General features: G+C 40.6%; 1 protein-coding gene across 1 annotated transcript in view; it reads left to right on the forward strand.

The window, feature by feature from the left end:
- LOC141108509 (uncharacterized) overlaps positions 1-15,318 on the forward strand; it is a 164,615-nt gene that overhangs the window by 12,937 nt on the left and 136,360 nt on the right. Inside the window, exons 11-12 of the mRNA XM_073600219.1 lie at positions 757-884; positions 6,606-6,767. Of these exons, the coding sequence (XP_073456320.1) occupies positions 757-884; positions 6,606-6,767 (290 nt within the window). The remainder of the gene's footprint in view (positions 1-756; positions 885-6,605; positions 6,768-15,318) is intronic.

Consider the following 15,318-nt stretch of genomic DNA (forward strand, 5'->3'; position numbering starts at 1 on the left):
AGCAAATGATGATAATTCTTAGGCTAGGTTCACACCTATGTGTTTTTTAGTGCATTTTGCAGTTTTTAGAAACGCACTACAATCCATTTAACATAGCTTCCTATGGTACACGTTCTTATCTATGCGTTTTTCAGCCGGTACACTTTTGGAAAGGTTAAGAGACTTTTTTCCCACAGCAGATTGTGTTTTGCGTGTAATATACTCCAATGGATCCTCATCAAAAACGTAATGCATGCTCGGATAAGGGTCTGGTATGGATTTCAGGGGGGACCTTTTTTTTTTTTAACATTTTTTGCCATTTTTTTATTGCCAGCAATGTTTTTTTTTTTTTTACATTCAGCTGTCAGTGGGGAAGCTCGCTGACAGCTGATGAGTCATCTGTTGTTAAGAACGCGGCGGCTGGCTTCCCGGACCACTCCTTAACAACCAGCTATACACAGTTTATGAAAGAGATAAAAAAATGCATCAAAAAGGCAAGTTCAAAAAGGCAACGCGCACCGCAAAATGTGCCTGAAAACCGCATTACCGCATAGATGTGACTATAACCTTAGGGTTTGTTCAGATTGTTTGGTTCATGCAGTAATCCGACCATGCCAAAATACTTCAGAAGTTGAAACAGCATATGTAAAGAATTAACTGAAATGTTGCAAAATAATCTTTGCCTTCTGGAAGACTTCTCTATTTGGTTTTGTGAATGATCTCTTTATTATGTTGTTGAATTATTTTTGACCATACTTTTCCTCTTTCTCTTTATAGGTGGAGTGAGTTGTGTGCTGCCCACAGAACTTTTTGTCCAGTCATACAGGCCAGCTGCCTATGCCTTAGCTGGAGGAATACTTTGGCTGGGACTGTTTGTGATAGGACTGGCATTCCCCTTCATTGAGGTATAATCTTCATTACAGTTTTACGATACAATTCCCTTAAAGCAAATTTGCCATTATTTAAAAAAAGTAAAGGTAGCATCCCTGAAAAGCAAAATAAGTCTTACCTTACTGCTGCCCAAACCAGTAAACCCTGTTGCATGGAGGAGAGAAAGCAGCAAGGGAAGCTAGCATTCCCGGAAATATTGCAGGCTGAACATTTTTAGCATGCTTAGATCATAAATGTAGTTGAGTTCAGTGGCATAGGCAGTGAGACAGGTAAAAGTAAATGTGATATGTGCAAGCAATATCAGTAGGTTCTAAAAATTCCCAATTCCACTTTCCATCTATTCACAGAATACAAGCTGTTCTGTGAATGGACACCCTATTCACAGAACATTTTGTATTCTGTGAAAAGAATACAAGGCATTTTGTAAATTAACGAGATAGAGAGCAAGTGGCCAACTATCATCACTGTATTAGAGTCTGAACTGAAAATTTCAGTGACGGAAATTCGTACAGGTTGAATAAAATTAAGAGTTTTATATAATGCAGGAGCATCCACACATGGAACAACCATCTCCAGAGGTATTTTTTTACATAGTAAATATCCAAAATGTTTTTTTTTTTTTCTGAAGTTCAGCTTTAAAGTGATTGTAAAGTCTCATTTTTTTTCCTATAAAAATAACAAACATGTCATACCTAGCTGCCCTGTTGCAGTTGATTTGCACAGAGCAGCCCTGATCCTCCTCTTCTTGGGTCCCTCTTCTGTGATCCTTGCTCCTCCCTCCTGTCGAGTGCCCCCATAGCAAGCAGCTTGCTATGGGGGCACCCGAGCTGAATCACAGCTCCCGGTGTCCATTCAGAAACGGAGCTCCGACCTGGCTCCTCCCCCTCTCCCCCCAGATTGGCTAGCTGACTTTGATTGTCAGCAGTGTGAGCCAATGGCGCCGCTGTTGCGTCTCAGCCAATCAGGATAGGAATCTTGGACGGCTGAGACACTTGTGGACATCGCTGGACAGAGAGGAACCTCAGTTAAGTGCTAGGGAGGCTGCTGCACACAGAAGGCTTTTTATCTTATTGCATAGAATGCATTAAGATAAAAAAAAACCTTCTGTCTTTACAACCCCTGTAAGTTGTGGCTGTGTATGAACATTAAATCTATCCATATCAGTTACATATCAGCTATTACATGTAATTTTGTGACTCATTAAAATGAAACTTCAGACAAACAGCTAAACACACAGTTTAAATACATATTATACAAATAATAGAATAAAATGTATATTTTTATGTACAGGAATACTACTTATTTTCAAACTAATACTGGATCATAATAGAAAAACTCTCTTTTGGAAGACAGTATTGCCAAAAAACAATGCAGCAGCCGCAATCCACCTAATTTTCATCTCCCTGCTTCCAAAAACCAGCCCCTCCTTCTCATGTGCCCTCTGTAATGCCCACTCTGTCAGTAACAAGCTCATCTCTGTCCATAGCCTTCTTATCTCCAACTGCTTTACCTAACTTCCTATTGTTAAAACCTGGCTTCAAGAATCTGAATTTACCTTTCCTGCTGCCCTCTCCCATGGTGGCCTCCACTGAACTCGCTCAATTGGACCCATTGGAAAGAAAGAAGGTGGAATTGGATTACTTCTATCCCCACTGAGCACCCTTCAAGTCCTTCCTACACCTCCCTCTCTATCCCTCTCTTCTTTTGAGATTCACTGTCCTTATCTGTTTTATCCAATTTGTCTGAGGATTGCAGTGATTTATCGGCCTCTTGGACCAGTGTCATGCCTCCTTCACGACTTCTGTGCCTGGCTACCCCCAATTTCTCTTCATTGAAATACCCACTATCATTTTTGGTGACTTTAACATCCCTGTTTTTGTTAACAGCCCAGCCACAGCTCAACTTCTTAACTTGACCCTATCTTTTGATCTAACAAAATGGTTCACATACCCTTGAAATTGTATTATCCGACCTCTGAACTGCTTGCAGCCTCTCCAGCATTCCCTTTCCTCTCTCTCCCTCCGTGCTTCCAAACAAACCTATTTCTTCAAGCTCACTAATACTCTCTCATCCAGTCCTCATTGGCTCTTCTCTACTTTTAACTCTCCACTTTGCCCCCCCCCCCCCACCACCTCCACCCACTAACTCACTTATTGCCCAGGAGATAGCCAGTCACTTCAAAACAAAATTGATGCAATTCATGGGGTAATATCCATTGTACAGATATCTTCCCCATTTACCATACCCTGTCTAAATCCACATTCAATACTTTCCTCTTTTGACCCTGTTACTACAGAAGACTCTACTAAACTCTTCTCAAATACCCACCTAGCCACCTGTCCCCTGGACCCTCTTCCCTCACAACTACTAGGGTACCCTCTTGCTGTATTCTATGCACTCTCAGTCACATCTTCAATCTCTCTCTCTCTATTGGCACCTTCCTCTCACCATAAAGCATGCACTGGTCCCCCCCATATTTATAAAGCCCTCACTGGACCCCACTAGACTGAACAACCTAAGATCCATCTCCTTGCTCCCATTTACTTCTACATTTCTAGAATGCCTAGTCTACAACCCATTCTACAACCATCTTAACTCCTACCTCACTGACAACAGCCTTCTTGACCCCTTACAGTCTTACTTTCGCTTTCAACACTCCACAGTAACTGTTCTACTACAACTCACTAATGATTTATTAAATGCTAAAATAAATGGGCCATTACTCCATACCCATACTTCTAGACCTTTCTTCTACCTATGATACTGTGAACCACCCCCCAAGAATCTGCCTTTCCTGGTTTCTACAAACTGACATATCAGTATGGATGACACAACACTTTTTCAAGCTAAATATTCTAATATTCCTCCCCCCCTTTGCCCTCTAATCAAGACCAATAGTACAACTATTATTCCCTCCCCTCATGCTAGGGTACTAGGTGTAATCCTGGACTCTGGCCTGTCCTTTCAGCCCCAAATCCAATCACTGTCTAAATCTTGTTGACTTCACCTCAGTAACATCTACAAAATATGCCCTTCTTAACCAATGAAACAAGATACTAGTTCATTCCTTTGGTATCACTTGCCTTGACTATTGCAACTCCCTTCTTATAGGCCTACCTCTCCCTTTCAGTCTACCATGCATGTTGCTGACAGACTCATCTACCTTACCAACTACTCTGTGTCCTCCACCCCTCACTGCCAATCGCTCTACTGGCTTCTGATCACCCAACAAACAAAATTCAAAACACTAACAACTACAAACCCGTTTACCACTCTGCCCCAAGCTACAGTACCAATCTTGTCTCAATATACAACCCAAACCAACCTCTCTGCTCCTTCCAAGACCTCCTGCTCTCTAGCTCCCTTGTCTCCTTCTCCTAGGCTCGCCTCCAGAACTTCTGCAGAGCCTCTCTCTTCCTCTGGAACTCCCTACCACAATCTGTCCAGGTATCTCCAACTCTGTCCAGCTATCACCCATCCCTGAAAACTCATCTCTTCAGAGAAGCGTGTCCCACCTCCACCAAACAAATTCACTTTTAATTCTTTCATCAGCTCACCTGTTACAGTAATTACCTTTTGTACCACTTGCCCCTCAATAAAGGATTGTAAGTTTTCATAAGCTGGGCCCTCCTAACCCACTTGTATTACAATTTATTGTAATTATACTGACTCCCTTATATTGTAAACCACTCAGTAAACTGTTGGTGCTATATACAGTATCTCACAAAAGTGACTACACCCCTCACATTTTTGTAAATATTTTATTTTATCTTTTCATGTGACAACACTGAAGAAATTACACTTTGCTACAATATAAAGTAGTGAGCGTACAGCTTGTACAACATTGTACATTTGCTGTCCCCTCAAAATAACACACAGCCATTAATGTCTAAATTGCTAGCAACAAAAGTGAGTACACCCCTGAAAATAACCAAATTGGGCCCAAAGTGTCAATATTTTTTGTGGCCACCATTATTTTCCAGCACTGCCTTAACCCTCTTGGGCATGGAGTTCACCAGAGCTTCACAGATTGCCACTGGAGTCCTCTTCCACTCCTCCATGACGACATCACGGAGCTGGTGGATGTTAGAGACCACCTTCCATTTGAGGATGCCCCACAAATGCTCAATAGGGTTTAGGTCTGAAGACATGCTTGGTCAGTCCATCACATTTACCGTCAGCTTCTTTAGCAAGGCAGTTGTCATCTTGGAGGTGTGTTTGGGGTCGTTATCATGTTGGAATACTGCCATGCAGCCCAGTCTCCAAAGGGAGGGGATCATGCTCTGCTTCAGTATGTCACAGTACATGTTGGCAATCATGGTTCCCTCAATGAACTGTAGCTCCCCAGTGCCGGCAGCACTCATGCAGCCCCAGACCATGACACTCCCACCCCCATGCTTGACTGTAGGCAAGACACACTTGTCTTTGCACCTGGTTGTCGTCACACACGGTTGACACCATCTGAACCAAATAAGTTTATTTTTGTCTCATCAGACCACAGGACATGGTTTCAGTAATCCATGTGCTTAGTCTGCTTGTCTTCAGCAAACTGTTTGCAGGCTTTCTTGTGCACCATCTTTAGAAGAGGCTTCAGTGTGCGGCGTATGGTCTGAGCACTGACAGGCTGACCCAATGCTGGCAGCGCTCATACGTCTATTTCCCAAAGAGAACCTCTGGATATGATGCTGAGCACGTGCACTCAACTTCTTTGGTTGACCATGGCGAGGCCTGTTCTGAGTGGAACCTGTTCTGTTAAACCACTATATGGTCTTGGCCACCGTGCTGCAGCTCAGTTTCTGGGTCTTGGCAATCTTCTTATAGCCTAGGCCATCTTTATGTAGAGCAACAATTCTTTTTTTTCAGATCCTCAGAGAGTTCTTTGTCATGAGGTGCCATGTTGAACTTCCAGTGACCAGTATGAGAGAGTGAGAGTGATAACACCAAATTTAACACACCTGCTCCCCATTCACACCTATGACATTGTTACACTAATGAGTCACATGACACTGGGAAGGGAAATGGCTAATTGAACATTTTCACTTAGGGGTGTACTCACTTTTGTTGCCAGCGGTTTAGACATTAATGGCTGTGTGTTGTGTTATTTTGAGGGGCCAGCAAATGTACACTGTTATACAAGCTCTACACTCACTACATCACATTGTAGCAAAGTGTAATTTCCTCAGTGTTGTCACATGAAAAGCTATAATAAAATATTTACAAAAATGTGAGGGGTGTGCTCACTTTTGTGAGATACTGTAAATCCTAAATAATAATAATACTTGTTTTAAGTAATGACAGATTTATCATTACCTAAACAGGACCAAAGCAAAAATGTAAAAATTGTTCAAGTCTATAAGAGGTATAAGGGTATAAGACCTAAAGTAGTTGAGCTGTGGCTGTGTATTAACATTAAAATGTATCCCTATTATATGTAATCTTGTGGTCCATTAAAATTCGACTCTGGACAAACAGCTAAAATCACGGTTAAAACACATATATGTTTACCATTTTACCTGCTAAAGAATTTGTAATTTTATGTGTGAATGTTTTATTTTATCCAGGCCATGGTACAGCTAGTAGTCACATTCAACTGGATTCATTCTGTAATGTTGGAGGTGCTTCATAGCTCATCTGACCCATACCATCACTTCTAATTAGGCTGAGACTATTTTATAGTAGAATGTGATATGTCAGATTTATTTGTATACTTTATATATTTTTTCTTTTTTTCACAGGAAGCATTGGGTCCTTTTTGCTTCATCTTCTTCCTTGTTTATTGCATCTTTCTGGCCGTATATACCTTCTGGATGTTGCCAGAAACCAAAGACCAAAGCATTGTGGAGATTTTGGAGTCTTTCCATATACTCAACTTCAAAGGAGAGAAAGAGAGCAAACATGTCTGTACTAGGCTTTAGATCTGAGTACCGGTATAGGAAATGTATGCTATGTATACGTCTATTTATGGTTTACCTTCAGGAATATGGATGAAAAAAGAATGCATGGTTGTGTGTAAGGGTCTAATACTGCAACTGGTGGTCAAGATTTAATGCATTAAAACTGCTTGTAGGATTTTAGTAACGGGAAATCATAATGGTTTTTGGTCAATTTTATTTTTATGCTTTTAAACTGATGATTTCATTTTTTATCTATAAATCCATCTTTATTAACAAATATACATGTAATAAATGGCAGGATCAATGGAGCACTGGATTTTCTAAGAAGTCATTTTCTGCTTTCAGACAAACTCATTGAAACTTCAGATGAATTATTCAGAGGGAGTGGGAGGAATCACTGCCCTGTGTAAATATCAACTTGAGCTTTTGAATGGCATAAACAGACCTTTCACAACAGAATCACAGCCTAAACATCACCTGCTAGCAAAGGGAGCCAGGCTAAATATACATAATTTCTCACAAAAGGCTTAATTCACAAAGCATTAAAGACTATCTAAATAACATTTTTAATTGGATAGTGTACAGACTGGTTAAAACCGTTAAAAATGTCACTGTTGGAATATTTTCCCTTTATTCCTGTTCTTAAGAACTCAACATTTTGTATGATTTCCATGACAACATGGACACAGAAAGACAGTATTGCTCACTCTATCCAAAATTAAAAGTAAACTCTAAGGGGAGTCACAAATCAGGATGCATCTCTGTCAGCAAGTGTCCGCGACAGGTTTACAGACCTGTGTATCTGTATTCCTGGGCAGCCAAGTATGACACTTTGAAAAGTTTAAAGACAGGTGTGTTACAAAAGATAAGACAGATTTCCACTTCAAACAGATGAATAATTAAGAAGTGGTCAGGGTCAGGTTTAATGCAGTCGCAAGTGCATACATTTGAGCAGCTAAAGAAAGAATTTATGACTCAGACTGTAACCTTGTAATAAATCTGCCCCACAATGTATGTCATTGCTCCTGTGTAGCATTGCTTCGACTTGTGGCAGCTCTGTCCACCTCTCCTGGCCCATTCTGGTACTCTGGCACTGTTAAAGTGCCATGCAATGTTTCTCAGCTGCCTAATTTAAATTTTTGCTTCAAGGTACATCTTGCTTTGTGTCTCACAGTTTGTAGATGATTCTGGTGCTATTGTCTGTCACATAACACACTCCTGCTTTATCTCTCCATCTTATATTACATCCTAACCAAGCTGCTTACATGCTGTCCAGCCATTGTACAGTATTTGTGGCTATTGCCTCTCAAATAAAACACTTATATGTTTATTTCAAGATAAAACTTGCCTCATCACTCTCTCTCTTATTTTGTTGACTAACCAAGCAGCTAACATACTGTCCAGCCACCAAACAATATTTATGGCTATTGTCTCTTAGATAATGAGCTAATTTTAATTGCAAGATAAAACTTGCCTTGAATTTTCTTATTTGCTGCATATTTAACCACTTCCGGACTGCCCACCGCATTTATTTATTTTCAAAATTGTCGTTCTTTTTTGTTTATAGCACAAAAAATAAAAACTGCAGAGGTGATCAAATACCACCAAAAGAAAGCTCTATTTGTGGGAAAAAAAGGACATCAATTTTGTTTGGGTACAACAATGCACTACCGCGCAATTGTCAGTTAAAGCGACGCAGTGCCGTATCACAAAAAATGGCCTGGTCATTAAGGGGGTAAATCCTGAAGTGGTTAAATGCTCCCATACTGTCCTGAGTCTAGCCAATTGCTATCAAACACATGTCTATATTTTTAGTATTTTTGGGAATGATTGGGGATACAGGAGTGGGAGGGGATTCTGGGAATGTAGGGTTGTGGTTTTGAAGTGTTTGTGCGCTCTATTTTGAAATTTAAGACAATGCAGTGTGGTACAGTGAAAAAGAAGCTCATAATAAATACTATTAAACTGTTTTGTCAGTGGTCAATTTGTATGAAGCTGAGGGCTTTACCTTTATTAAGAGCTAACCTTCCTATAGCTTTTAGATCTGTTGTGGATGCTAGTTCCACTGGGTATTTCAGACCTATTACTGCTGGATAAAAAAAATAACACCTAAAGTCAAGCAAAAATTAATCATATTGGGGTGCTGTATGTGATGTATTTAATGCAGTGGTTTTCAACTCCTGTCCTCGGGACCCACTAACAGGCCAGGTTTGCAGGATAACTGAAATACATCACAGGTGATATAATTTGCTGCTCAGTGAGTGCAGTATTCTAGTCTGCATCTCCCCAAGGTAATACTTAAATTCTGGCTTGTTAGTGGGTCCTGAGGACCAGAGTTGAGAACCACTGATTTAAAGGGTTTGTTAAACCACATGTCTTACTTTATATAATCTGCTCAGTCTCTTAAAGATATGTCCCCCTGTGTGTGTTTTGTATAAAAAAAACATGTATATACCTTATTTGTGAGCGTTGATCAGAGGTCATGTGACGTGGTCATGGTCTCTCCTCTCCCTGTCTGACAGATGCAGCGGGAGGGGCTGAGATTCCCCCGCTGACGTCATTCTGGAGGGGAGGAGGTGAGAGCCGGAGAGAGGTGGCACGTCACTTGACCGCTGATCAGCGCTCACAGATAAGGTATATACTGCTTTTTTTTATACAACACACACACAGAGGGACATATCCTTAGAAGACAGAGCAGGTTATATAAAGTAAGACATGTTATTAAAGCAGCGGGGGGGGGGCAGGCCCTGACACGGGAGCCGACAGGCAGGGAGGGGAGGGAAGAGATAGCAGGGCTGCGGATGATGGAGGCACACAAACTGACCATGGTGTCATGATTACCGTGGTCAGTTTACAGGGGGGAGGGGAGAAACTGGCAGGATCAGCCAGGTTTTTTCGGTGTTACAGGGGTCTAAATGACACAGCACTGTGTCATATAATATGCTTTAACCGGTTCAATACAGGGCATTTTCACCCCCTTCCTTCCCAGACCAATTTTTAGTTTTCAGCGCTGTCGCTTTTTAAACGACAATTGCGCGGTCGTGCGACATTGTACCCAAACAAAATTGACGTTCTTTTTTCCCCACAAATAGAGCTTTCTTTTGGTGGTATTTGATCACCTCTGCGGTTTTTATTTTTTGTGCTATAAACACAAAAAGAACGACAATTTTGAAAAAAACACAATATGTTTTACTTTTTGCTATAATAAATATCCCAATTTAAAAAAAAAAACTATTTTTTTCCTCAGTTTAGGCCAATATGTATTCTTCTACGTATTTTTGGTAAAAAAAAAATCACAATAAGCGTATATTGATTGGTTTGCGCAAAAGTTATAGCGTCTACAAAATACAGGATAGATTTATGGCATTTTTAAAAAATATTTATTTATTTATTTTTTCTACTAGTAATAGGGGCGATCTGCGATTTTTTTTCGTGACTGCGACATTATGGTGGACACATCGGACACTTTTGACACATTTTTGGGACCATTCACATTTATACAGCGATCAGTGCTATAAAATTGCATTGATTACTGTATAAATGTGACAGGCATAACTGTAGGGGGAGGGGACTCACAAGGGGAGGAGACCGATCGGTGTTCCTCTCTACTGAGAACACACATCGGTCTCCTCTCACCTGACAGGACGTTGATCTGTGTGTTTACACACACAGATACACGGTCCTGCTCGGTTAACGGGCAACCGCGGGTGCCCGGCGGACATCGCGGCCGCCGGGCACACACACCGGGTCCCGAGCAACGCGGCGGGCACGCGCCCCCCAGACGGCCGGGAAGCCCAATACGTCTTATGACGGCCGCCCAGGATGGGAGATCCCATCTGCGGCCGGCATTTGACTATGGGCGGGTACTGAAGTGGTTAAAGGAGCAGGATCAATTTTTTTTTTTTTGGGTTAACATACGCTTTAAGTCAAGCTAAATGTAAACAAACATCAATAAAACATCAAAAATATTTGATGCCATATACAGTGTTGCTGACACAGTTGTGTAACACCTCATACAGCCTAAATTCTACTGAATAGAGCCTGGGATATTTCCAGGGAGCTACCCAAAGTGCAGTGTAGACCATCTATCTGTAACTCATATACTTGTGTATGCATCATACATGTACATGCATCCTAATGGATACAAATGACCCTGACGATTCCAGTGGAAAATTCTGTGGAAATTTCTGTGATATGACCTTGAGGTTATAACCTTAGGAGGGGTGATTGGTTCTTGGTGTAGGACCTACCCTGTCCTCCCCGTCCATATGTCCACCTTGGGAGTGTCTAGCCTCCGGCTGCCTTCTTGATTTGTTCAAACAACATTACTCAGAAGTGTTAGGTTTTTTCCTCTCATTGGATCTCAATTAAGATAAGGTCCTGAAGAAGCTATTTCTGCAAAAATGCATTGACGTTGTGGATCTTAATAATGTTAGCTATGTAATTTGTGCATAACACGCAAGCAGAATCAGAATACTTTATTAATCCCAAAGGGAAATACTGTATTAGCAAATAATGTTTGAGGGACCTGCATTGAACCTTATGGAAATAATTTTCCTTTTTATGAATATGGTTTTTAACACATAAATAAATTGCAACAGAAAGTTTTTATGAATCCAATGTGTCATCTCTCATGTACCAATAAAGTCAGTTATTTCCTTTCTCTCTTTTGTTTATGACTAAATAACCAGACACATATCTGTAAAACCTCTTTATTGTACTTTAAAAAAATGTATGTAACAGAATATTATCGGTTTAGTCCTATTAAAGTAAAAAAGCATATATTCCCAAGCATATGTTTTTCCAATAATATAGCAAAAAAATGGACTAGATCAGTGGTATACCCACCAATCAAGAAAAGAGGAACTATTGACTAATAATCATCTACAATTTAAAAGCATGTTGTTTAGTATTACAATGAGAGGACATAGAGGGTGTCATAGAGTGATCATACCTCACATTCAATGAAAGACAAAATTGCATACAGATGCAATTAGCATTTTAGCAGCCATACAGCAATGTATTTATAGCATATCTTGTTCATGGATCACACCAGGTGTTTTGTGGTTGCTAGCCACTTCTTTAGGACACCATACTCTGTATTAGTCCACATTCACATAAAGCTGAACATTGGTTAGTTTGGGACTCTGTGTTGCTTCCATGGTTGAGAGGAAGCTGGTTTACTAAATATATGTCAATTCCAGTTCTCGCGGGATGAATTGTGTATAGTGTTGCTATAGTGATGCGGCTAGAAGCTATTTCAGGCTTGAGTGAGCCGGGTCCCAGCCTACTGAAGAAGCCCAATTGCAGGACGCAATGCGTCTAGAAGGGAGGAACTAAGCCTGTGACTTCACACCACCGCCATCTTAGTGTGTTGTGGTGAGCAGGCTGATGACTAGACTAACAAAGGGCACTGTTGTTTCATACCCGTGAGTGTTTTGTGTCTGCGGGGGTGTTTTAATAAATTTTAAGAAATGGAGAGCACTAAGCAAAAAGACTGTGCAATTTGCAAAGTGCAGTTGCACTCTGCAAGTGCAGTTGCTCCAGAGCTTAGTAAACGAGCAGAAGCTCTGCTGACTTCCATCATCCAATCATGTGCAAGCAAAAATGTTATTTGTTTTATTTTCTTTGCACGTGATTTTGTACTCTTTGCAAAGTGAAGCCTTACCTCATTTACTAAGCTCTGGAGCAACTGCACTTGCAGAGGGCAACTGGTTTATCTGCCTTTAATAAATCAACCCCTATATTTTTTGCCTTTCTGTTCCGTGTGATTTATGTTTGATGACATATAAGAGTACTTGGATCCAGAAGGTTTATCTATCCTAGGTCTGATGAGAACTGTGGAGGGTTTGCCCTGTGATTATTGCCATTTGGATGATTCAGATGAGCCTGCTTGAGTTTGTTTAAGGTGAGCAGGTTTTTCACCTATTTGGTGGAGGTTTTCACTTCAATTTTAAAATTTTTTATTTTTGCATTTTCCTTTGATGCATGCATGGATTAATTATCACAGAAAATTGAAAAAAAATGAAAATCCTTCATATTATTATGTATGGACTGATTAATTATGACAAAATATTGTTGCGCTGGACTAATTTTTTGTAAACTAATTCCATAGAGAGGATGTTGTGGAATCACCACACAGTGTTATAGCTAGCAACATAATTTATTTTATTTATGTTTATTATTATTTTTTTTTTGTACGATATATAGGCTGCGCTGATTGTGATTTGATAATTATTCATCTGTTGTATCCTACTGCTTGCCACCTGGTGTGCCTAATCAATTGTTGTAACAAGTGTAAAGCTTGGTTACATTTAGAACAATATCACTCAAATATCCTCTTGAAAAACCCTGCCATGGACCCGTCTTGACTGATTTGAGATCCCACCTGTTGATTGACCCAACCTGATCTCTTGCGAAATACAACCTTCCATCATCTCCCCTACTCCTTTTCTTTGGGAACCCAATTTTGGCCTCATCTGCCCCCATTTTTTGAAACTCAAGGAACACTGTGTCTATCATTTTCACATGAGTTCAGGTTGGCCACTTCTGCTACACTTAGGTCTCATATGGGCACTTTCTGTTTGTCCTTCTTGGATGCCTTTCAACTGAACCACTGCCTTGCCATGCTACCACAACCCACCAATTTACTAAGCACGCTCAATTTTGAAAATTTATGTTCAGGTAAAAGCCCCCTCAGGCATTTATTATCAGTTATTTTGTTCCTCCTTAATTATGCCAAATTCTGATCCTTGTCCTTCTTTCATTAAGTCTTGGAAACTTGGCCTAGATATCACTTTCATAACAGAACAGCTCCAGAAAATGTATGCTCTCTCTGTAATATCATCCATTTTCACCAGAGTTCAAGAATGTAACTATCTCACGCTTGTACAGAACCCTGTTTCAGATACATACATTTACTTTCTCATCCCTGGACCGGTGCTAGAGATGCAGAGATGGCAGGGGATCTCTTCTCCTTATTTTTGGCTTGCCCCAAGCTTTCTGACTTCTGGCAGGTGAATCACTCAACAATTTACCGATTTTAAAGTGGTTCTAAAGCCTTAAGCTTTTTCACCTTAATGCATTCTATGCATTAAGGTGAAAAACTCTCTGTGCTGCAAAGTCCCCCCTCAGCCCCTCCTTATATTTACCTGTGCCCGATCCAATCTAGCGATGTGCATGAGAGCACCGGCTCTCGGCGCTGTCTCCCTCCTCCCTGGGCAGATTAATAGTGCCGGGAGCCATTGTCTTCTGGAGCCGGGGATCATCTTGGGGCCTAATACTGAAGCCGCCAGAGATCCAGACCTGCTGATTGCTGCTGTGACGCCTCAGAGCCTAGCTAAAGGTTGCTGCTGCATCGCAGGTACCACTGTCTGATTGCTGCAGAAGTACTCCCAGAAACATTCTCACCTTAAAGGGGGCCCCCCGTTCATCACTGAAGGAGACTTGCTACTACAAATACTGTGGAGTTGGTGATTGGGATATTAACTCTTTGGGACACTGATTCTGTAGTGAAATCTCCTCAAAGCCATATTGCACTATCCCTCTTAAAGGTAACACCTATTATCCATTGATTTTCTGCAATAGTCCTGCTGCTCAGAATTGTAACCCTGAACATTTGAGATATATTTGATATTATACCTCTGATAATTAACCCCTACCTGGACACTTCCCCACTCTGCATACTTAGGAAATTAGTGTTCTACAACCTGTTTCCTTGCTGCAGACACTATTCCCTCTAGCATGCCAATGTCTATAAGAGCTCCAACAAGGACTGTGTTACCTGCTGTCCTGCATAGCCAAAAGTTTATTAATACCTTGCAATCACTGAATTCTAGCCTAGGCCTAGACTCCTCACCATAAGTGAATCTAAGCAACTTAGCCATTTTTCCCTTGATACCAATTTTACCTTAGGCTGTTCATTTTCAGTGGGGGAAGTTACAATTTATGCTGACCTTACCAGAACTTAAAGTGGCACTCCTACTATATTGTTTGATATTTGAAACTGTATATGTCAAAAAGTGTTCTGCATTGCAATATTGTGTTCTTTTTGAGTATTCCTATTCTCAGTATATTTTGTCATTCCACTCCAAAGTCTCATTTCAGGGTGATCTTAAGTTACTAACCAAAAGCTATCAGTCTTTATTGATGTGTATAACCGAGGTTTCAGAGATGCAATGGTCTTTGTAGAGGTCAAGGTAAGAACAGAGGACCCGATACAACCAGCGCCTCTTGGGGGGTAGTGCTACACTCCATTAATAGATTTAAGAAAGAAAAAACCTACATCACAGGCAGAGAGTTAAAGTTTGAATTCATTTTTTTATTTAACCACTTAAAAAACGGGCCAATTCTAACATTTCTCACATATGCATTAAAATTTGTAAATTTTTGTTAGAAAATTGCTTAGAACCCCCCCAAAAAAAGATGATGTTGCACTAACTAAATAGGTTCCAAATATGTCATGCTTTAAAATTGTGCAGGCCCGTGGAATGGCAACAAGTTACAGTACATTAAGTCATAGCCAACAATTTAAAAAGCCTTTACAGTTTACCAA

Source organism: Aquarana catesbeiana, linkage group LG01, assembly GCF_042186555.1.
Source record: "Aquarana catesbeiana isolate 2022-GZ linkage group LG01, ASM4218655v1, whole genome shotgun sequence".
NCBI lineage: Eukaryota > Metazoa > Chordata > Amphibia > Anura > Ranidae > Aquarana > Aquarana catesbeiana.